At 35.8% G+C, this 23,258-nt stretch overlaps 1 protein-coding gene across 1 annotated transcript in view; it reads left to right on the top strand.

The window, feature by feature from the left end:
* Window positions 1-23,258, top strand: part of LOC145688817 (putative E3 ubiquitin-protein ligase HECTD2) — a 134,334-nt gene that overhangs the window by 27,593 nt on the left and 83,483 nt on the right. The window contains exon 2 of the mRNA XM_081762991.1: window positions 10,335-10,592. Within this exon, the coding sequence (XP_081619117.1) occupies window positions 10,335-10,592 (258 nt within the window). The remainder of the gene's footprint in view (window positions 1-10,334; window positions 10,593-23,258) is intronic.

The raw sequence follows: 23,258 nt of genomic DNA, 5'->3' as shown, positions 1-23,258 counted from the left end.
GGAATGATGATAGAAGAAGTGGTGGAATGAGAATGTGCCAGGAAACGGAAGTAACGCGAGAAAACTCATAGACATGATGTTGTCCACCACAAACTTACGTGACCGGGGATCGAGCCAGGGATCCCAGCCACCATGAGGTAAGTAAGCATGAGCCTTCGTGTCCCACTCGAACTCGGTCTAGTTATCTGTTGCAAAAAAAAACATAATATAAAAGATAGCTTACACGTATGGGATATGGGGTATTAGTAGGTATGCATTGTTAAACTCACCGTTATACGTTAGTACTCTAACGGATTGACTTCATTAACGAACTCAGACGAGATAGTCGCTCTAACAAGCTATTGCAAAATACAGAATTCAAAAATTCGTCTACATGTATGGTATACGGGTTATAGATAATCATCGTTAAAATCTTCGTTATCGGCTGATATGCTAACGGATTGATTCCATTAACGAACTCGTCCAGTATAATATATCTAGCTATCTGTTGTAAAAACAGAATTCAAAACTTTCTTTACATTTATGATATAAGGGGTATAGATAGCGACCGTTAAAGTCGCCGTTTTCCTTTTAATACCTTAACAGATTTACTTCATTAACGAACTCGACAGAGAATTGCTCTATTGACTACAAAACACCAAATTCAAATTTTTTTAGATATATGGAATATATGCTGTAGATAGCCGCCGTTATCCGTTATTACGTTAATAGATTGATTCCATTAACAAACTCGGTCGTGATACTCGCTTTAACTATTGTTATGGGAGCAGAAAATGAAATTCAAAAATTTGCGTACATTTATGGAATATGGGCTACAGATACCCACCGTCATCCGTTAATACGATAATGGATTGAGTCCATTAACAAAACTCCGTTAATATGATAATGGATTGAGTCGATTAACGGATTGAGTTCAGTCAAGATAATCAATCTAGCTATCTGTTCCACAAATCAGAATTCAAAAATTCTTTTACATTTATGGAATATGAGTTATACATAGCCACTGTTAAAACATCCGGCACTCGTTAATGTGTTAACGGATAGACCGCGTTAACAATCTCCGCTCTATAGCTATAATCGCACTAGCTTTAATATACAAAAAAAGAACAGAATTCAAAAGTTCATTTACATATAGGGCCTATGGAATATGGTTTTTAAATAGCGGTCGTCAAAGTATACGTTATTCGTTAATCCGTTAAGGAATTTACTAATTAACATATTCGGCCGAAAAAGTCGCTAAAAGAAACAGAATTAAGAATTCGCGTCCATTCAAGAGTTATCATGCGAAGTAAGACGGATGTACGTACTAACAACAGAATATTGTACAGAAAGTCTCCTGCATGATCCTAATGAAGACTTTACGTAAGTTATAATAGATTCAATCTCGGAAGACTGGGATCTTTTCCAGCGCATTGATATAATTAAAATATATGAACTTTAACATTCAATATTCTGTCTCGCTTTCATTGAAGGGAAAGAAATTTCACGACATCTATGCTGCAACGGACACCTACGCATGAGATGAAAAGAATCAATGAACACTTTATAAAGGTCAAGAAAATCCAATACCGTGATGTTAAGATTGAGTACATACATTTCCGTTGTGCTAAAGAATGAACACCTATTCCTCCTGTACAATAATTATTTTCTTTCTCACCGTTGGGTACTAACGGTGTATTTAGAATGTTCTGACATAAAAAAAAAAAAAACTTTTCCTTTATTTATCTTCCGTCATTTAATTTTTCTAGAAAGTAGATTTAACGCAAGCGAGAAAATTTTCGTTTTCGTTCACTTCAGCAAAACTTTAAATACTCGTATTTTGTTGGAAAAATTAATTAAAAAAAACCTAATGAATTAAAATTTAAAATTAAGACTGAAAAATAATTGATTAAATTAAAAATTATTAATATTAGAAAAATAACTGTTAAAATTAAAATTGGCTTCAAAATTAATTGATTAAATTTTTTAATAGCTAAATAATTATATATTTACATAAATTGTACAATAATGTTCAAAAGAGTTAAACATCTTTATTATTATTATTATTATTATTATTATTATTATTATTATTATTATTATTATTATTATTATTATTATTATTATTATTATTATTATTATTATTGAATTAGCCAAGCAGTCTTCTTCTTTCGCAAGAGTTCTTCAGTTTCATTGATGTGTTGATCCTATTTGTACAGTTTGTTGTTCAGTTGTATAGATGTTCAGTGTTGTCCTTTGTGTTAGAGAAGAAACACTTCATCTAGTTCGTTTCCATGTGGTAAAGTGTCAACAACCGACGACACATTGCTACGTTGGATAAGGAAAGATGTTGAACGAATATCTCCAGTAACGATAGAAATGCGTCTGCCTACATCTCTAATAAAATCAAGGCTTGTAGATCTCCAAGCACCACTAGTCTCGATGGCAATTGGAGCAAAAGTAAATTTATCGAGGAGGTTGTTATATTTCCTTTTCTTTTCTATCTCTCTACGACTAGCTCCAGCATTCATAACAGCCAAAGGAAGATTTGAATTGATAAATGTATCGGAACATGCCATACTAGTGATTTTCCTCTCATCCAAGGCACTAATGTCATACCATCATGAATTTATATTTGATTAAAATTTAAAATGACAATTTTCACTACTATGCAATGCGTGGGGTACTTGGTTTGATTCCGGCCATGTAAGTTTTTTTGGTGGACAACATTGTTTTAGTGGGTCCTTTTGGGGGTACTCCTGTTTCCTACCACATTATCATTCTCCTCTTCCCTTATCATTTCCCTTTCCCTTAACTATCCATCTCCTTTAGCCTAAACAACATAATAGTGGGACGTTAAACTGAACGGTTTCATTTTAATTTTTGATTTGATTGATGAGCGATTGTGTGTAATTTAACGGAAAACTGAGGGCATTGGGAAAATTAATTGATTATATGAAAAGTTACTGTTTTAATGCAAAACTGGTTATTAATAAAAATGAAATTAAAACTGTTAAAATAAAAAAAAATATCAAATAAAACTAGAAGGACAGGGTGGATCAAATTAGTCTACTACTTATTTTCTAGTAGAATTACGATGTCATTTCTCACACAATAATTTCCTTCTATTCTTGTAACTTTATGCATCATAATGAAGTATTTTTTTTCAGTATTATGTTACGAATGGATCAAACATTCAGAACAGGCAATACTTTCTCGATTGCGTAAGGCATCGCCTGGAGAGAAGAGGCACGGAAAAGCGAAATTTCACTAATTTTTTTAGTATGAAAAGAGGCTTTCCCCTTCTCCACGGACAACTAAATTGAGTGCGCAGACAATACTGGCATGTAAATGATCCCAACAAATATAATAGCCTCGATATGATATGACCAACACATTCTGTAGCTGTATTCGATAATTTTGATATTTGGGCTTTATGAGATGTGGACCTATTGTTTAACGTGGGATTCCAACCACATAAGTTTCCTCCGGAAATCAAACCCTACTTTTCCGCGCCAAAGGCACGTGTGCTAACTATATACGACCACTTATTTAATGCCTGGCATGTCCACCTTTATCTTACAGGAAAGCAGCAATGTGGTTTGGCATGGGAACAGTGAAGCTTTGGTAGGTGCCTAGAGGGATCTTGCATCACATCTATGCACAAAATCACTTAATTCCTGTGAATTCCACAATAAGCTCGTATCTGACGATCAATGTCTTCCCAAAAGTGGTCAACTGGGTTAACATCGGGTAATTTTGGGGATCATTGCAACAATTGGAATTCTTCACTCTGCTCCTCGAACCACTGCAGCACAACGTTGGCCCTATGACAAGTAGCGTTGTCTTTCTGAAAGATGCCATTGCCTCCTGGAAATACGTCCGACATGAGTGTACATGATCAGTAATGACCTGCCAATAACTAGAAGCCGTCATGGTGTCATCACACGCATTACTAGGGGCATGATGACCACATAAAGGTTCCTAAAATCATAACGAAGGTATCATGGGCCTAACGTCGTCCTACTGTGCACGTCTCGGGAAGCTATTCACCTGGAAGACAACGGATTCTGATCCTTCCATAAATGCAATGAAGTTAATATTGTGATTCATCGGAGTTCGATGAATCACATCGTGCCATGCAACGTTGTGCCATTGATCAGTGGTCCAACGACCATAGGCATGCCCTTTTCAGTAGTATTTGACAATTAGCTTTGGTGCAATGTGAAACGTCTGCTACAAAGGCCCATATCTAATAGTGTACGGTGAATTATGTGTTCAGACACACAGTTGTGCTTTGCCCACCGTTAAGCTTACTGTTAATCGTGACACAGTTTGTGCCCTATCCTGGTATACCGACCTCGATACTCTACGATGTCTGACTTTTTAATTAGGAGTCCTACACTTTGAAGTTTGGTGCTGATTTCATCGTCCCTTTTCCACCTTTGGAAGGCACTAACCACAACAGTTCGTGAATACTCAACAAGTTGCACTATTTCCTAGGTGTTTGATCTTAGCTATACGGTCATCACAAACTGGCCCCTATCAAACTCTGGCAAACTAGCCCATTCTACGCACAAGCATCACTCTAACTGATAGAGGGTGATCCGTGACATCGGGATTTCTTTCAGAAAAATCATTCTAAGTGAATATTTTCGGATGTGTGGTGAAGAATGATGAAAATTACTCAGAGGGATATTTTCAAGGGCGTATGAGACCCCTTCTCCAGCTTCTAAAAAGAACTTCAGCCAAACTTCCTTCCATTTGATGTGTGATTATAATGTAATAAAAATAGGTTCATTGCTATTCTGGATTTAGACCCTGTCTCCGAAATATAAAAAAAATACGTGCTACTGTTTTAAAGTAATGGAGCTGACACCAGAATTTTGTTTTATGGATACACAACATTAAAAAGTTACGACTTTACTGTTTTGATTATCCTTATTAGACTTCCGAACTAAGCTATTATAGAACTATTATAGAACGGCTATGTCCGTCTGTTCGACAGTCAGTCAGTCAGTCACAGTTATCAGCAAAAACGGTAAAGATAGCAAGAAGCTGGTTCCAAACAAGTAAAGTCCCAAGAATAGATTCCATCTCTTCAGTAACATGTTGTTCAAGCCATAAAAACGATAACATATAGCTACAAACTGTTTTTTGCAGTCGATTCAATGTCTTAAGGACATCATTTCAAAACCTGAAGTGGTTGAAATTTACTATTTCCGGTTTCAATACTGATTTCCATAAAGCAAAACGATAAATTAAATCAAAAAGTGGTTTCTTGCAATTGATTCAGGGTCCCACGAATAAGTTCTATCTCCTTCGCTGACCCTCTATCCAAACCGGAAGTGATAACAATTTATCATTTTTTTTATTTAACGTTTATCGCTATAGAACAGAAACGGTTATAGACAGCAACACATTTAATTTTTTAATCGGTTCAGTGTCTTAAGAGTACACACTATCACTATTTACAACACTTTAAATGAAACTGAAAGTGGTTGAAATTTACTAGTACTGCCAATTCCAAAATTGATTTTCAAAGCAAAAACAGAGATATCATGATTTTTTTAAATCGATTCAGCGTTCCAAGAATAAGTTCCGAATCTCCCGTTAACTTTCTATTCAAATCGAAAGTGGTAGAAATCAGCCATTTCCGGTTCTAACGTTGATTGTCACAGAACAAAAGGAATAATAGAGAGCGACAAGCGGATCTTAGCAATGGAGTTGAGTTGATTTTGAGTTTAACGTCTCGTTCAGCAGCGAGGCTATATGAGACGGGATCTACTGATTAACGTGGAATCCGAACCACATGAGCTCCTGACGGATCTTAGCAATGGATTCAGCGTCTCAAAAGAACATGGTATCACCGTTCATAAAACTTTACCAAAACCGGAAGTAGTTGGGATTTACTAGTACTTCCGGTTTCAATACTTATTTCCATCAAGCAAAAATGGTAAAGGATATTATAAAAGTTTTTTTGAGTTCCATTATATATGAGTTTAAACTAGAAGTGTGAAAATTTGCATTTATTTGATTACAATACCGATCCCATAATGAATGGACAAAACGGAAATAGTAAGCTACAAGTAGATTATTTTATATGAATTTAGTACCAAGAATATGTTTCATGTCTGATTTTATTCTTTTTATTGCAACCAAAAGTGATAGATATCCATTACCAGTTCCCTTTTGATGTTAATCTACATAGAGCAAAAGCAGTAAAGGATAACGAGTAATATGTTTTTGATATGCATTCAGCGTCCGAAGGACAGAATCTACCTCTGATCCTGTATTTACTACAACCAGTAGTTATAAATATACAACTTCAAGTTCGAGTAGTGAATTCACATATCACACAGTTTAGAAGCATACTATAGTTTCACACTTTGAAACGAAACTCAATTGCTTTTTACGAGAACGAAGAACATTGTAAGTAATATAAAGCAAGCCTATATTTACCATGACTTTAAAACTCCATTCATTTTTAATTCACTTGAGATTTCTGTAATTGAATAGCAGACATTAAAGAAATTTTAGTTTGAACTAGCTCTAGGTGAATACAGCCCATTTGAGATACTTACCGGTATATTAAGAACTGTATTATTCGTTAGCGAAACCATTCATTTGCAAAAAACAATGACTTAGTAAAGGTATCACAACTGTAAATTTTACTTTTATTTTTCAGAATATTATTTGTATTGTTTATCCCTGCTATTACCGGAATTTTTTCATTACACTGAATACCGTTGGGGTCACTCGTGACCCCATTTCATTTATTGAAGAAACACAGCCTTCTTTGTTTAAAAAACATTTAATGGTGCCCACTTTTACATTCTATCGTGTTTGTTTATACATTGTTATTAACTTAGCTTTTCTGGTCACGTAATATGCTTAATGTGTTGATAAATTGATAACATAGTGCAATTATATAAATTAATTACAGGTATGCACATAGGGAAACTTAATAATTTGGATGATGATTAGTAATATAGCTGAATTTTCCAGTCTAATTGCCTGTTTTAGACATTCAATTCGATTCTAAAACTGTTCTCTAAATTTTTGTTTACTTGCGAAGTAAAGTTTTTTTGGTTCAGAAAGTTTTGATCTCCAAGAAACAAACTACTCACAAAAGAACTTGTACAAAATTATACTGTCGTTTTAGTCGTTGTCATATTTTACACAAAGAATAGCTGAATGTTGCTTATACATGTATGTTTCGCATCTTTGCATATGTCTTGCATAACATACCGCTCATAGAAATGACAACGACCACGTTTTCGATATTTATTGGCTTCTGAAGATATACACGGGAACTCGGAACGCCGAAATCGGTTTTATGTAGTTAGAGACTTAGCTAGTTCAAGAAGAAATATTCTCCATCTGTGATTACTTCTGCTGTTTCATTCAGGATTGAGTGAAAACCAAATGATGAAAGCGTTCAGAGCACTGAAGCTAATGACGGAGGGGTCAGCGTCCTCAAAATGACACTAACTGTTCATCAATAGTAATGTTACCCGCTATATATGCGTCCTGTAACGTACTTCCACATGTATCAAAAGTGTCTCTAATTGGAAATAATTTGTCCGAAGTATGATTTTTGCCTCGTTGTTGAGTGTCATTGAACCGGAAGCACCGAGATATATGTGTAAATCTATTTCTTCAGATTGTTGGAAATAGGCCTGTCATCTTCTTTATTCCACAAATGTGTAATGCATTCATTGAGTGCTTTTTATACTTCCGCTAGTATAAGAAGCAATATGAAACACTGAAGTTCACCCTTATCAACGTACGCCCATTTATATCCATATGTAATAGAGCATTCCTTGTTTGTCCATTTCAAAATAGTTTCAAGAATATTGGGTCTCATAAAGTGCTCGAAAGGAGATTGAACCGTATCCACATTCCTGATACTATGACCTGTAAGCACTGTTTCCAGTCTTGATAATATTGCGAAACGGAGTCTTAGAGAGGGAAACTGAGTCCTGATAAGTCCTTAGTGGAGTTCTATTGTAGATTTATTGTCCATTCTTCGACTTGAAAAGAAAATGCGGATTCATAAGATAAAAGAAAGGGAAAATCAACATTGCAATAACATAAGATGACTAACAAAAATCAGAATCAAAATCAGAACAACGATAGAAATATGTTTATCATCGTAGTTGATCGTGCTCATTAGGAACAATTTTAGTGGATTATTCAGAAACACAACATTGAATAATGTGCCGCGGCGGCTCATTGGTAGCACCTTCATCTCTGGTGCCTGAGATTCCTGGTTCAATCCCAGCTCGCGCCAAGTGTAATTTATGATGAATAAACACAGTGTGCATGGGTTTTCTTGGGGTTCACCCGTTTTCTCCCACTTTCTTCTATCAGCCATTTCATTTATTCTCATTATCGTCGTCACCTTTAGCCTAGGTGGAATAATAGTGCTCTTTCCCAATTCCTTTTCCTACAATATTGAATAAGGATGGGAAAAAGGAAATAACGAAAAGGGGAAGCATATTATCAAATGAAAGAACAATTCTGAAATGTGTCTTTCATGAAAGTTTAGAAAACTAATAGATCAGGACAAGAAATACAGCAGATATTGCAAGGCAACGATCTCAACTAGGAGTTATTTCTCATTTTTTTTCAGGACCCTAGAGGCTAGCACACTTACCTTCGTCCCAGGGCCGGGTTCTATTCCCGGTAGGAGTACAGTTGAAGAAAGAAATAGGTTCGGATTTCCCTACACTCAGTACGCCTACGTCTCCTTTAGTCTACATAGCATAATCGAGTGACGTCAAACTCAAAACAAAGAAAATCATTATTTTAGATTTTTATACTACATGAAAGAATATCGGACTGTATTTTACCATTTCCATAAAATAATAAAATCAATTGACAACAACGATTGACAAAAATACAAATGCAACAAAAGTAGAAGTCCATTAGAATATACTTACTTGTAAGTGCAGATGTTGAGGTATCATTTTTGAGGTGTTCTTTCAAGCATACACTCATCTTCAGAATCTAGATATGAATCTGAATCATATTCATCTATATCATTATAGTCCAAAATTTCATCTATTTCACAATCGTCACTAGATGAAACATCATCACTTGCAGAATCTTCTGGCGAAAAGTCAAGATCAGTGATTTCTTCATGCATTTTTTTCTACGTCTTAGCAAGATAGATTTTTTGATGCCATGGTGCTTCTCATATATTCGAGAAAACAATTGAAGAGTGATTTATGTCAAATTTCACTCCGAATAATCTGTGGCATGTATCGGAAAAATACAAAAGTTATTAATAATTGCTGGGGTCCTATATGACCCAATAGTACTCGGTGCAGGAAGTAGAGAAACTTGCGCTCACATACACACAAAAAATATTACAATGTACCAAAGTGAAGTTCCAAAGCAAACATGAAAATCCAATGTTTTTCATTTTTTAATGTAATATATTACGCGAGTTACACACTGTTAAACTTAGCTTGGGGTCATATAGGACCCCATGGTAGTAGGAAGGTTATTAGGTAGGTGTGCTCACCTAGGGCTATTAACCGCTTGACTCATACAGGAAAAATTCTTTAATTTGTGTAAATAGGGAGACGGGAACCAACTCTTTATCCCCAAAGGTTTATATCTCGTAAAATTATGGAGAGATTAAATAAAACCATAATGTTTACGGTATTATTTATGTATGTCAATATTTCTCATCTGTATTTGTATAGTAAGTATTTCATGTCAGTCCAACCGGACGCTATAGTTTAATGGCCCTATTCTCAATAAACCAAACGGAGAGAGAAAAGAGCATGCAAGAATCAGAGTCGTCTAATGTCTTACCGACAATGACATCCCATATCTTTGTTTACCTCTATACTGAGGTCTTTTCCTAGAAAAGATACTTTGAAATTCTTATTCATGGAAAGAATTTTTTTTCGAAGCATAAAACGTACTTTAAACTGAAGGATTTGGCTCATTTTTAAGGATGAAGATCACATGCACAAATACTAGTGTGTGTTGTTGGGGGAAATAGTGGAGATATTAGTAAAATAATATAAAATTAGACACATTTTAATGTTTTAAATTTTGATATGTTAACTAAATGTTCGTATTATCTTATATTTGGTTACTTCATGATTGACTCCTGAAGGAAATTATGCAATATTGATTAACCTATTGACTCAATAAGAAATATATTTTATTTCAGCATTTAAAAAAAAGACACTTGTTATTTTGCCTGACCAGCAATTACTATGTAAACATGTTAGTAGGAGGTATTTAAAATATGCAATAATATTACACTCTTATACATTGTGTGATTGTATAATGAGTTAATTACAATGGAGTATTTGTTGTTTGTTTTGCAGCGCCCCGCCCAGATGACGGACGGCGGGGGAGAGGCGGTGGAGACTCTTCGGATGCCCGAAGAGAGTGTCACATGTCCGTCATGCAAGGTGACGGTGCAAAAGGAGCAGGGGCCACGTATCCGATATATGTGCCCCTTCTGTGGACACCTCTACGGCGGACAGCCAGGACCCACGCCAACGCGGGACGTAAGGGTCCGAGGCCCACGCTCCAACAGCACTCGGTATTCTACCATGGAAGGAGTTCGATTTCCCGTCATTGTAAGTATATATCTATATTTCCTAGATATGAAATATTTTATTGTATAATATTAAATGTAACTAACTTTTTGACAACACTTGAAATACAAATAGATGTTGAAAACTGAGTGAAAAAAAAAAAGATTTGATAAAAATATAACACACTGTACTAAGAAGTGGCTTAAAGTCAAAGCTTCGTCGTACAAAAGAACATCGTAGACACAAACCTCCACTACATAAAGAACACTTTAAACCCAAAACTCCATTATACAAAGAAATAACTTCAACTCAAGATTCCACCATGTAAATCATTTTGAAAACAAGACTCCATCATATTTCCAATACACACCACAAGACTCCGTCATACAAAGAAATATCGTAAACTCAAATCTATTACATTATGGGAGAAGATTGTGAATCAGTTTGATCAGATAAAAGTCGCGGAAGAACATAAAAACAGAAAGAAGTATATGTAAAGTTTTAAAGGAAGATATAACACTCTATCATATGTGACACAGAAGCACTCAAACGTAGAATATGAAATCATATAAAAAAAATAAAATAAAATAAAATGGTCAGATGAGTTGAAGCGACTGTTGTATAGTGTAGGACCAATCCTGTATCAGGTCGTCTAAAAATTATTGATCCTTTTGCGCAAGATATAGTGTTAATGCTACAAATTTTAGTATATATGAGTCGCAGCAGATCAGGTCTAACGTCATTTCACAGCAAAGAGTTGAAGTTAGTAAGGGAAAAATATGTTAAAATTCTTAGAATCAGACGAAAAGTATTGTGCCGAGTGTCAGTATATATGAGTCGCAGCAGGTCAGGTCTAACGTCATTTCACAGCAGAGAGTTAAAGTTAGTAAGGGAAAAATATGTTAAAATTCTTAGAATCAGACGAAAAGTATTGTGCCAAGAAGATAACTTAGCTTTCCACAAAACTGTGCTATATTTTACAATTTTATTTCGATAAAGGTGCAAATGCTGCGCAGGCTCGTCCAGAAATTGGTGATGTTTATGGGCAAGATATGTTATAAAAGGCAACAACCACAAGATGGTTCAGTCGCTTTCGTTCTAAAAACTTCAGTGTCCAAGATAATCCTCGCATTGGGTAACCAATCACAGCAAAAGTGGATGATACTCTGGCAAAAGTCAAGACTGGCATGTAAGCAGCCATGACATGGCCAATGACCTAAACATTCATCATCAAACAATGTTATATCATTTGGAGAAAGCTGGAAAGCTATAGAAAGAAGTTCGACGTTTGGGTGCTACATGATCTGACCCTGAAACATTTATTCGATTTAATTTTTATGTCCCAACTTCTAGTAAAACGTAACGAATTCGAGCCATTTCTCAAGAGGTTGATCACGAGTGAAAGTTGATAACCTACAATATTACGAGAAAAAGATCTGTAATAAAAACCATACTGACACCCAAGAAGATTATCCTGTACGTTTGGCTGGATTGGAAGTGCGTACTGCGTCACAAGCTGCTGTCATTGGACAGAACGATAGACTCGGACCTGTACTGTCAAGTGCAATACACCTAACAATTCAAAAGAAACGGCTGGAAGTGGTCAACAGGAAAGGAGTCGTATCCCGCGCAGATAACGCCAGATCGCTTGGATCTTTAACGACCCGCCAGAAATTGAGAAAGCTTGGCAAAGAGGTTTTAATACACTTACCTTATAGTCCGGATCTGCTACAGTCAGATTTTAATTTTTAGATCTTTGCAGAATTTCCTGAATGGTATTATGTTAGTTTCAAAAGAACCCTGAGAAAACCACGTGTAAGAGCGTTTTGACCAGAACCCACAGAGGTTCTATAGCGACGGAATTATGATGTGGCAGAAACATGGTAGAAAGTCATCAAACAAAATTGTGTATATGTGGTTTCATAATGTTACTTTCAAATCATAATAAAATGTATTCCCAATTTTCACCTCCAAAGACTCAATACCTTTTTTAGGCAACCTGATAATTTCTTTGCCAGACATCGAATGCATTAAGGTTCTGAAAATATTCAAGAAAATATATTAGTACAAACCTTATCAACATGAGTTACTTTGTTTTATTTATTTATTTTAAAACAGGCAATAAAAGTAGATATATATTTTTTAAGCAAGCGAATTTTTGGTGGTATGTAGTTCAATCTCGAACTATTTTCAGAAATCTGCAACTGACATTTATTTGTTGTTTAGTAGGAACATGCACTATCTTTGTCCGTATTCCAACCTCGTCAGATACTAATAATAATAATAAATAATTATCATTTTTAGGTATTACAGTGAATTTAAATTAAGCACCTTTCGTAGAAAATGACGGAGTAATAATAGCACGAGATTAATAATTGAAAATGTGATGATAACAATTGTAGTTTCGCCTAAATGCATGTCCAAAATAATCAAGTTTCATTTGAACTAGAGTACCTTAAAATAATTGAAGTAGATTGAGATTAACGTCCCCTTGTTTAACTGTATGCGACGGAATCTACTGTTTAAAATGAGTTCCGAACCATCAGTCGGATCTGATGCAAGTAAATCAAATCCAAGACCACGTAGGTTATCACTCGGTCATGAGGAAACCTCATTATACAAAAATGAATATTTCTTTTGTATACCGTGGACGGTGCTTTTTGATTTTTACATTTATTTTATCTCATTTTTTAAAGTTTAACGTTAAATGTTATGATACGAAATTAAGAGAGACAGTGATGATGATAATGAACGAAAGAGTGGAGTGAAGAAAGTGGGAGGAAACAGCAGAATCCCGAGAAAAACTCCTGCACTTATGGTGTTCGTCTACCGCAGAGTTCAATTAGCGAGATGGACCACATGCACCAGATGTTAGTGCTGAGCCAGCGCGGTCCCATTTGGACCATTTTTAGTTTTAAACTGTCGTCAATAACCATACTACGACGCCGTTCTTACATTTTCCTTCTGTAGTTATTTTGTATGATTTAGTTTTGTACTTTAAAAAGTATATTTATATCAAATTCTCAATAATATAAGCTTGGAATTACGTGTTTTAACACCGTTTAAAGTTGTTTGTTATTTGTTTCAGTTTTTCTTTTTTTTTTTCTTTTAAGTTTTGCAATGAATTGTTTAGAAGTCTAAAAATGAATTGTGAATTATTATTTTCGAAGTTAATGGCTGAGAAAATGCCTGCAATGAAGTATAATGGCTCGCGAGGGATATTTTAATATTACGAGAAACGGCCAAGATAACTGGGTTAACAGCTAATGGGTTCGGAAATAATGGGCTGCTGTCTCTTTTTGCCATTTCGTAACGTGCATAGGTAACAAGATGCACACAATTGTTCCATTACCTATATAAAACATTATATAAAATCTCACTGAAAAAAAGATTATGAAAACATTTAATAAACTAGTTAAAATGCAGTGTTATTGATGTTTCAATTAGAGTTGTGCAGGAACGACTTCAGCGTTGCGTGGAGTTTTGCCCTTCGTGCAGTTCCCCCTTTCGTGGTTTTTCCCCTTAATGGTTTTCTACTCGTGACTATTCCCATAAAGTCATCAGTCTGGATCTGAAAATGAAGAATTCTTTGGCTTTATCACAATCAGAGACAAAACACACAAACAAAATGTACAAACCCTACGTATTTTTTAAGAATTTATTTTTCTTAATCTTCAACTGAAACAAAGAGACACATCATCTGTTCGAGATGAGAGAAAAATAACAATTCTTATCAGTGTTGCCACAGTCCTAGCTCTGGAGTGGGCTGAAAAATAGTACCAAATTGAAACAAAAAGGGCTGAATTCATTATTTTATACCATCGGGGGTAAAAGTGTCGGGGAACGCCGGGGGACGCCGTCTCCCCACTTTCAGAAAATATCTGTGGCGTCCCCCACTTCTAAAAAATTACAATGGGCAAAGATGGGCACGCGGGACGGCGTGACGGCATGCATCCCCCTACTTTCTCAGATCCACTTTTAAACCTGAGTGTAATACATGGCTCTATAACATGACAGTAACAGAGGTAAAGTTCTATAACACTCCCCTCTTTTCCAAGAGTTTAAATCAAGAAAGTGTTTTCTTTAAAAAAAATAATTTTCTAAAAAAAAACATCCAAATAGGATGACTAAAATTTCTACCACACTGCTTCTTTCTCGTCTCCTTCATGCGCGGCTCGGATGCGCTCATCTAGCGTCATTTGTTTTCCGGTATAGTTCGAATTACGAATTTTCTACACAAAGTTCGTAGCGTTATCCGCTGCAACGTCACAGAAATGAATGTTCAACAGCATTTTTTAAGAGTCAACACACAGTATGAGTAACGAGAGATGTAGGAAAAGTCTTACTGACACTTTTGAAAATGTGACAAGTATTTGTTAAATGGTGCTGAATTGGGTAGAATTTTACCAACTTTTTCACAAAAGAGGCTGAAAATGCCTGCGTGGTACTAACGGGCCAATGAATGACAAAAAGGGCTGAATTTGGTACAATTGTACCAAGTGTGGCAACACTGATTCTTATTATTATTGTATTTATACACAGTTTGCTCTGTGTTGGTTCAACTGCATGATATCGTTATCCGTTTTCTTCATTCCTATTAAAGAAGATGCTTTTTTACGTAACAATTTGCAATTGTTTTCAAATATTTGAATATTGTAAAATAATAGTATGAAAAGAAATATTATTTGATTTTTATCTTTGAATTTGTGTTCATTCTTCTGTGGGTTCAGTAGTTTTATTATTATTATTATTATTGTGGTCTTAACTAATCTTTCGTAGTGTTACGTTCCGATTTCAATGATTTTGTTGTACTGTTTATGTATGATAACTGTTTCTATTATTATTCTATATAATTTTAACTAGCTGATATGCCCGTTCTTCGCACGGGAAGAATAAGTATATGGAAAATATTTACAAACTTAGTATATAGATCTGACTGGTACTTATTACATTCAATATTCATTTGAAACGAGTAAGCCGTTTTCCCGTTATACTACGACAGACAACCTCGATATCGTTTTTATATATTTAAAAAAAAACATTATGGAAATTGCCCTCTCTTCCCATTAAAAGCGAAATTTTCAAAACCGGAGACACGTGTCCGCTTACTTTTAATGAGTTTATATATAGTGTTTTAATTTCTCTAACTTTTGGGAGTTCTGAGATATCCTATTTTTGGTATAAATTTTAAACCTACTACTCACTCTTACTGTTAGAAAAAAAACGTATTAAATGAAAATAACATGACAAAACTTCAGGTCAAGGTAACTATTATGTTCAAACATTCATTTGAAACGGATGAAAATGCATTCATTTGAAAATTCATTTCAAAAATTCATCCGTTTCTCCATAATGATTAGATATAGAATATCGATTTCATTCTGATAATATATATAAAAGAAGCCCCGTTCGCAGAGGCAGAATAAGATTTAATGAATACTACATTTAAACCCTAACATTTGTGACTGTTCGTGGCAGACTTCATGTATAATCAACGAATTTTTGCCAGGCTGAACGATTAAAGACAACGTAGTAGCTCGAGCTTGACTTATTCAGCGTTATGGAGGGTGTGCAGACGATTTAAGTTTTAAAGATTGGAAACATCGTTAGTGGCTACCAGAGGGCAGTAATGCCAGCAGTAAGAAATTCATTTCTGGTCGTGTCACTCAGTTGTGCAGCGTGAGAAAGTGAGTCAATATAGTGCAGAAAGGTCAAGAAACAAAATTAATGTGTTGTCGCCATATTAGAGAGGGTTTCAAGTCATTCGAAAATGGCTGCACGAGGTTGGTTAGGCGTTTCATGCGATTGTCAGACACGTAGGTCATTCCAATATCATAATGGACCGATGCTGGGGCCAGAGAGTACGTAAAGGCGCCAACGCACAACGTAAGGTTCTGGTCGAATACGACAGACCACGACACTGGAGAATCGTTGCATTGTGTGTGAAGCGTTATTTAGCCTTGTGATGTCGGTTTCTGCCATCTAGACACAAGTAGTGGACTTTTCAACATTCTGTGGCATCCCACACTGTGTTTCGACGATTAGCATCAGCTGGATTGCGAATAAACCATCCTTTGTTTAGACTGCCATTAACACCAGTACATAAACGACAGCTAGAGTGCTGTCACTCTTAGGCAGCATGGAATCGTCATGAATGGCAAAAAATTATGTTCAGTACCGAGTCTTGCTTCTGCATTGCGATAAATGACCATCATGTGCGTGTGTGGCGTCGTCGGTGGAACAGGTCACATGCAGATAATATTGAAACGGTACACTAGCATTACTCCTGGAATCATGGTATGGGGACCCATCATGTATGACTTCGAGTCATCTGTCATATCATTCGCGCAACTTTGATGGCAGATTGATACGTGGGTGATATTCTGGGTCCACATGTGTTACTCCTCCTACTAGAGCATGCTTGTACAATTTTTCAACAAAATAACGCTCAGTCACACACGGTAGGTATGCCTATCGTTTGTCTATGTCATGTTCATATTCTTCCATGGCAAGCAAGATCATCTGATCTCTCCCTAATTGCACACGTGTCGGACATTAACTTTGCGTCACTGCTAATCTGCAAGATCTCGAGGCTTTGTTCAGCAACTATGGACTGACTTACCGCAGGTAACGGTACGATGACTCTACTACTCACTTTCAATGATGATCTGATTTTCGTATACTTTTAATCAAAATTATTTACATTAATTTCCATTTAACCCCTTCGGTCCCAGACTACGAACTTTTTAAAACCACCTTTCAATTATTTGTATGCTGCATCATTTAAAATCATATTTTTCAATTTATTTTTCAGAATTTGGTTTTCTTCTTGTTTTACAAAAAAATACCATGTCTACATTTGTGGACATTGGTTCAGTAACAAGCAATTGCAAACCTAAATATTTGTGAACAATTATGATGTATTTTATTCCGTTTCTTGCTATACTACATCTTTCTTCTGACTAGGTTTATATACTTAAAATATCATAAACTGAATACTTTATTATTAAATATAATACTTTTATTTAGTAATATATATATATATATATTTTTTTACATTTTCTCCTTTCTTGAGAACATAACATATCACATCAAATTGTTTGTTGTGTTTCTGAATATTCATTTTCTCATTTTTGTGGAACAAATGAAAGCAATTTTCATCTTCACTTTTCAAAAACAACGTATAGACTATGTTTTCGTTCTTTTCATTCCTAGGAGAACTAACCACAGAAAATGCTCTAAATTTTCTTTAGAGTTCAGATATCGACGATTCAGATAAGGATCCAGATTTTATGGATAATGACTTCAGTAACTCTAGCAGTGAAGATAGCGATGGCGGTGTTGCAAGAGACGAAAATAGTAAGCAATAAATTGTATTCGTTATCTATTCTAAATTTATTTGATCAATTACAGGCGGGTTCATTTAAAAGATGTCGCACTACAGGTAATTGAAGTGGCCAAATTTTGAAATGGCCGTCCGTCGTTTATCTGAATTGTCCAAAAAAATTTCTTGGTTGAACAAAAATGGACAAAAATTAGACAAAATTCTGAGGTAGTTAAAATTCGAACTTGAACATGTCGCACTACAACTGGGACCCGCCTGTGATTGGCCAAATAACCTCGTGTAGATCATTCAGTTCTTTAGAACAGATAACGAGTAAAACAATTTATTGCTTATCATTTTCGTCTGTTACAACACCGTCATCGCTATCTTCTCTGCTAGAGTTACTGGAGTCATTATCCATAAAATCAGGATCATTATCTGAATCGTCGATGTCTGAACTCTCAAATAAATTCAGAGCATCTTCTGGTTAGCTTTGACGAAACCCTTGACTATATGCTTGCAATATTTGTTACATTAATGATTAACACAAATATAGAAACTAGTGTAGTTACAAATTTTCCTGCATTTTCTGATAATGAAAATGAAATAATACTGTCATTAATAATAGATATTTTACTTCTTTCAATGCATTTATATCGTGTTTCATTTCTAACATGTACAATTTTGTAGCCAAACAAACCTAAAAAATATACGAATAAAACATCGAGAAAAACTATCAAATATAAAACCAGTCTGCACAATTGTGGACATTAGAAAATTACTTCTCATTATTTTTTGTTCATCAGAGATAAAGCAAAGCTAACAATCGCCAACAAGTCTTCTGTACTTTAATTGTTTATCACAAAAAACATTGAGGGTCATACTAGCCACGTGCGGCTTAACCTTGTCCTGTAACATGCAGACCCCTTTGCGATTCAGAAGTGGCTCCAGAGTTTTGAGTTTCTCTTGAACACGGCTTAACTGCTGATAGTACACAGTTGCATTGAAAATTTGACCAGCTGGTAACAGTTCCCGATACACGATGCCGCGAGCAGTCTACCAAACACACAGGAGGATCTTCGTCTGGTGCAGTACTGGTTTCGACTGTTTTAGACCGGTTCAAAGGATGCTAACCAATGATGACGGCGCCGTGGAGCTTCGTACAGGACCCACTTCTCATCACGTGTCAACACATTGTCTAGAAATGGCTCCTTCCTCAGACGAGACAGCAAAGAAATACAGATGTCCGCTCACGTTGCCTTCTGGCCCGGAGTCAAATCATGTGGGACCCATCGACCCAACTTGTTGTGCTTCCTAAGTTGATGGAGGTGCTGTTGAGTGGTTTCTCCAGTCACACTAAATTGTAGTCCCAGTTCCTCACATGTCTGGCCACTGTTCGCCTCAATTGCTGCCTAAGATTTTCATTTTGTACATGTGTTGGTCTTCCGGCACGTGGTGCGTCTTCGATTGTCCGCGTAGTCACGACACCCTCACCAGAGGCCTGGTATATCTTCTTCCCCGCTGCAGCGGCGTTTGACTCCAGTTTAACTCATACAAATACACGCCGTTATGACGCTCTGTGGAGGTCCCATGCTCACTCTGTTCTTACGCAAGTTCACGGTGTAACTGAATTGAAAGAAACAGGTAGTATCTTGGATATACGCACACCAACAACTGACCGCCTTATCTCCATTCGCATTCAACTCACAGTGTGAGGGCTAATTGAACACAGACGTCTTAGAAAAAGCGATAGAACTTTCTTGGTTACCTTTATATTATTTATTTATTTATAGAGAGACGGGTACTACAGTTAAATATACCCATTTACAGTATTCACAAGAAGCAGATAAATATATAATAGCAGGATAGACATGCAAGTGATAATTTTAATGATTGGTTATTTATCGATTCTGTCGGTTGAAGAATTTACTGCTTTTTGGAATTCAGTGCATTCTGAATATATCAATATTTGGATCAATCACACAAAGGCTGTTGCAGACGTCATATATGATCCAAATGTAGGTGAGCTTTTCATTATATTGGTTTTCAACGTTCTACAGTGAAATAAGCCAGCTTTTGTGCATGTTCTGATGTTGGGAACTTTAAATTTCATAAGTTCAAGTGATTGTGACAGTAGAATTTTGTTCAAAATTTTGTATAGAGGGCAAAGAAGCCTTTTTCTTCTGCTGTCGTGGGATACAATATTCAATTGTGTAATTAAGGATTGATATGTTGGAAATTTAGAATATATGCCTATTTCCTTGAAAACTAAGTATCTTGCGAATTTTGAGTGTAACATTTATTTTTTGGTGCTATATCTTTTTGCTTGCAAGATTTCAGATATTGGTAGCATATTTCAGTTTCGATTTAACGATTGCATTATATATCGATTATAATGTGTCTTGTTTCTTGAAATCCTTTCCAGTTCTTATCGTATACCCCAGCTGGAATGTTTTCAAGAAATAAGACATCAAAATCGATATATAAATGAAATGAAATCTTTGAGTTTTACGTCCCACGATTATGCCGGTTAGGCTAAAGGAGACGGTGATGATGAGAGATGAGTGAAATGGTGGAATGAAGAAAGTGGGAGAACCGCGAGAAAACCCACAAGCACGGTGTTTGTCCACCACAAAGTCCACACGGCGCGAGCTGGGATCGAACCAGGGACCCCACGCACCGGAGGTGAACTCTCTACCACTGAGCCCCCCTAAAATCGATATATAATCACTTTATTGCACAAGTGATAAATGCATCAGTGAGTTAAGAATTCGTAAGTTAAAAAGATAAAATCTGCGCAAATAAGTTATACCTAGACATTTAAAAAAAATGTCATTGAAGAGTTACCGCTATTCTATTCTATTCCAATTGATGAATAATGTCAATGTTAAATCAACTTTCATGTCATTCAACAAATTACACGTGATGTCTTTATTTTACACGTTTTTATACTTTCTTATTGTTAAAAGTAGTATTATGCATAACTGCAAGGAGTATATCTCCGTTAGAGAAACAAAAGCAATATATACAACCTCCTATTCGTTACATATACAATAGATAAAAAACATAAACAATATTTCCTAATAAAATAAAAATAACCAATTATTACTGGCAACGAATGACGTACATTTTAGCGTCATAAAATTAGTTTCCCTTTATTTTCTCAAAAAATACGCATGGGAATTCACTTTTGAGTTACCCATCTGACGAGTTTGTGCGTTTATGTTGTGGAGTCGCCGTTGCGTGTATATGCTGTTGGTTGAAGAAGTCATCGGGAGGGAAGGTATGAGAGTACTTTTCTGTATTTTACATGGTGACCAGAACATACGAGCACTAAAAGTCAATCCGTGTTTCCGTGTTTTGTTATGTTATATTATTCTTAAAGTGATTGTTGTGATTTGAAGTGGAAAACGGGAACATATAAAAATTACTGCACAAAGTAATGCATTCCGATATTAGAAAGAATACATATAACATATTAAAACTTTGTGGAAAAGGAAGAAAAAGTGGACTCACATTGTATTTAATAAAACAACAGACAGCTACCTGTGAGGTAGACAGAAGTGTGAGAAATGTTCTAAAAAATTGATATTTTTATTCAAATATAGGTACTATTGAAAGTATGTGCATAAATCCACACTGTATGCCAGTCGCGTAGGGAAAGGGCTGGCGTGCTTAAGCCTACCCCCCTGTTAATATAATAATATCTAAAATTGATTGTGCTAATATCCAGTGCATTCCATTTGTGATCCCCAACAATGCGACTTTTCTTATAGTTTGTTACAAGCGTTATACAGTCATGTTAAAAACAAATTTCAATAGACAACAAGCAGCTCCAAGATTTCAATAAATTGGTTGTGTACTGAATTCTTCTTTTGAGGGAAGGGGGCTCTTTCTCTTCAACATAAGCATCAATATGTGCCGTCTACGAGTGGAAGTAAGAGTATTAAGGAGGAAATTAGTGGCTCATATCTTTGAATTGCCGAATTGTTATCGCAGACGACTTCATAGTGCGTGGTCAGTGGTTCCGCTCCCAATCGAACCATTAACATTTTCCAGTGCTGACCTATCATCATGAAATGCTGCAGTGGCTCAATGGCAGAGGGCTCTACTTTGCCGTATTGGGTCTCTGGTTTGATCCTAGCTCGCACCAAGTGAGCTTTGTGATAGATAATCATCATTGTGTGAGTTCTCTCGTGTTCTCTTGCATCCTTCGATTTTCTTCAGTCTTCTATTTCGTTCATTATCAGAATATCTCTTAGCCTCGAAGGTATAATCGTGGATCGTAAAACTGAAAGATTTTTTCAATCATCATGAAGCAAACGACGAAATATGTGAATTAAGAAGTAGTGAACTTAGTCTAGAGAGTCAGAAATAACTCTTTATGGATTGTAGCGGCAGTGAAAATGAGATAAAATTTTTGAGTTTTACGGCCCACGATTATGCCGGTTAGGCTAAAGGAGACGGTGATGATGAATGAAATGTTGGAATGAAGGAAGTGGGAGGAAACGGGAAAACCCCGAGAAAACCCACGCACACAGTGTTTGTCCACCACAAAGTTCACTTGGCGGGGGCTGGGATCGAACCCGGGACCCCAAGCACCAGAGGTGAACGCTCTACCACTGAGCCGCGGCCCCCAAGTAGCGGAAAGTAGTAGTGAGTTGAGTACTACTTTCTATGTGTTAACTAAGTTCATCAGTATTTCAAACTCATAAGACTATAGAGAAAACTAAAAAGAATGGGACGTGTTTGTTATTTTTCTCCCCTACAGTTCGGCTCACGTGTAAGTACTGTAATAAAATACTTAAATGTTATGACAGAAGAGCATATGAAAATCTGTTCGGCCATGGGACGAAAGTTACAGACGAACGATCATAATACAACGTATAAGCTTGTCTGTGCGTTTTCTACATTGTAGTCTATTAGCCCCATGATATTTTCCTGGATCCGCCATTGCTGTAGACATATTAAATTAATGTTTTGATACTATTTAGTATTTTTTAAGTTCTGTTTTCATATGGGAAAATGAAGTTTTTAGCCATCTACATGCTGTAGTATTTGATCTCATGTTAAATACTATTAAGTATTCAGTACACAAGAATTAAAGTATGTACACGACTGCTACTATTAAATTTGATTCGATTCAGTATATCCTTTTGATTTTCTTGAAAAATCGCCATATGAAAGTAAATCTCAAAGTAAAACTAGTGCCTCTGGCAACCCTGTCACTTGTAATTAAAGAAATTAATTCGCAACTTGGCACACGTACAGATGAATCAAGCGAGTATATGTCATTTCGTTCGAATCGATGTCCTCTATCGATTGGTATACAAGTATGTATCAACATCCGACATTATTTTAGTTAGACAGAAATTTAAAACAAT

This window comes from Thermobia domestica, chromosome 1 (assembly GCF_964235325.1).
Source record: "Thermobia domestica chromosome 1, izTheDome1.hap1.1, whole genome shotgun sequence".
Classification (NCBI taxonomy): Eukaryota; Metazoa; Arthropoda; class Insecta; order Zygentoma; family Lepismatidae; genus Thermobia; species Thermobia domestica.
This window is presented reverse-complemented; position numbering and strand designations above follow the sequence as displayed.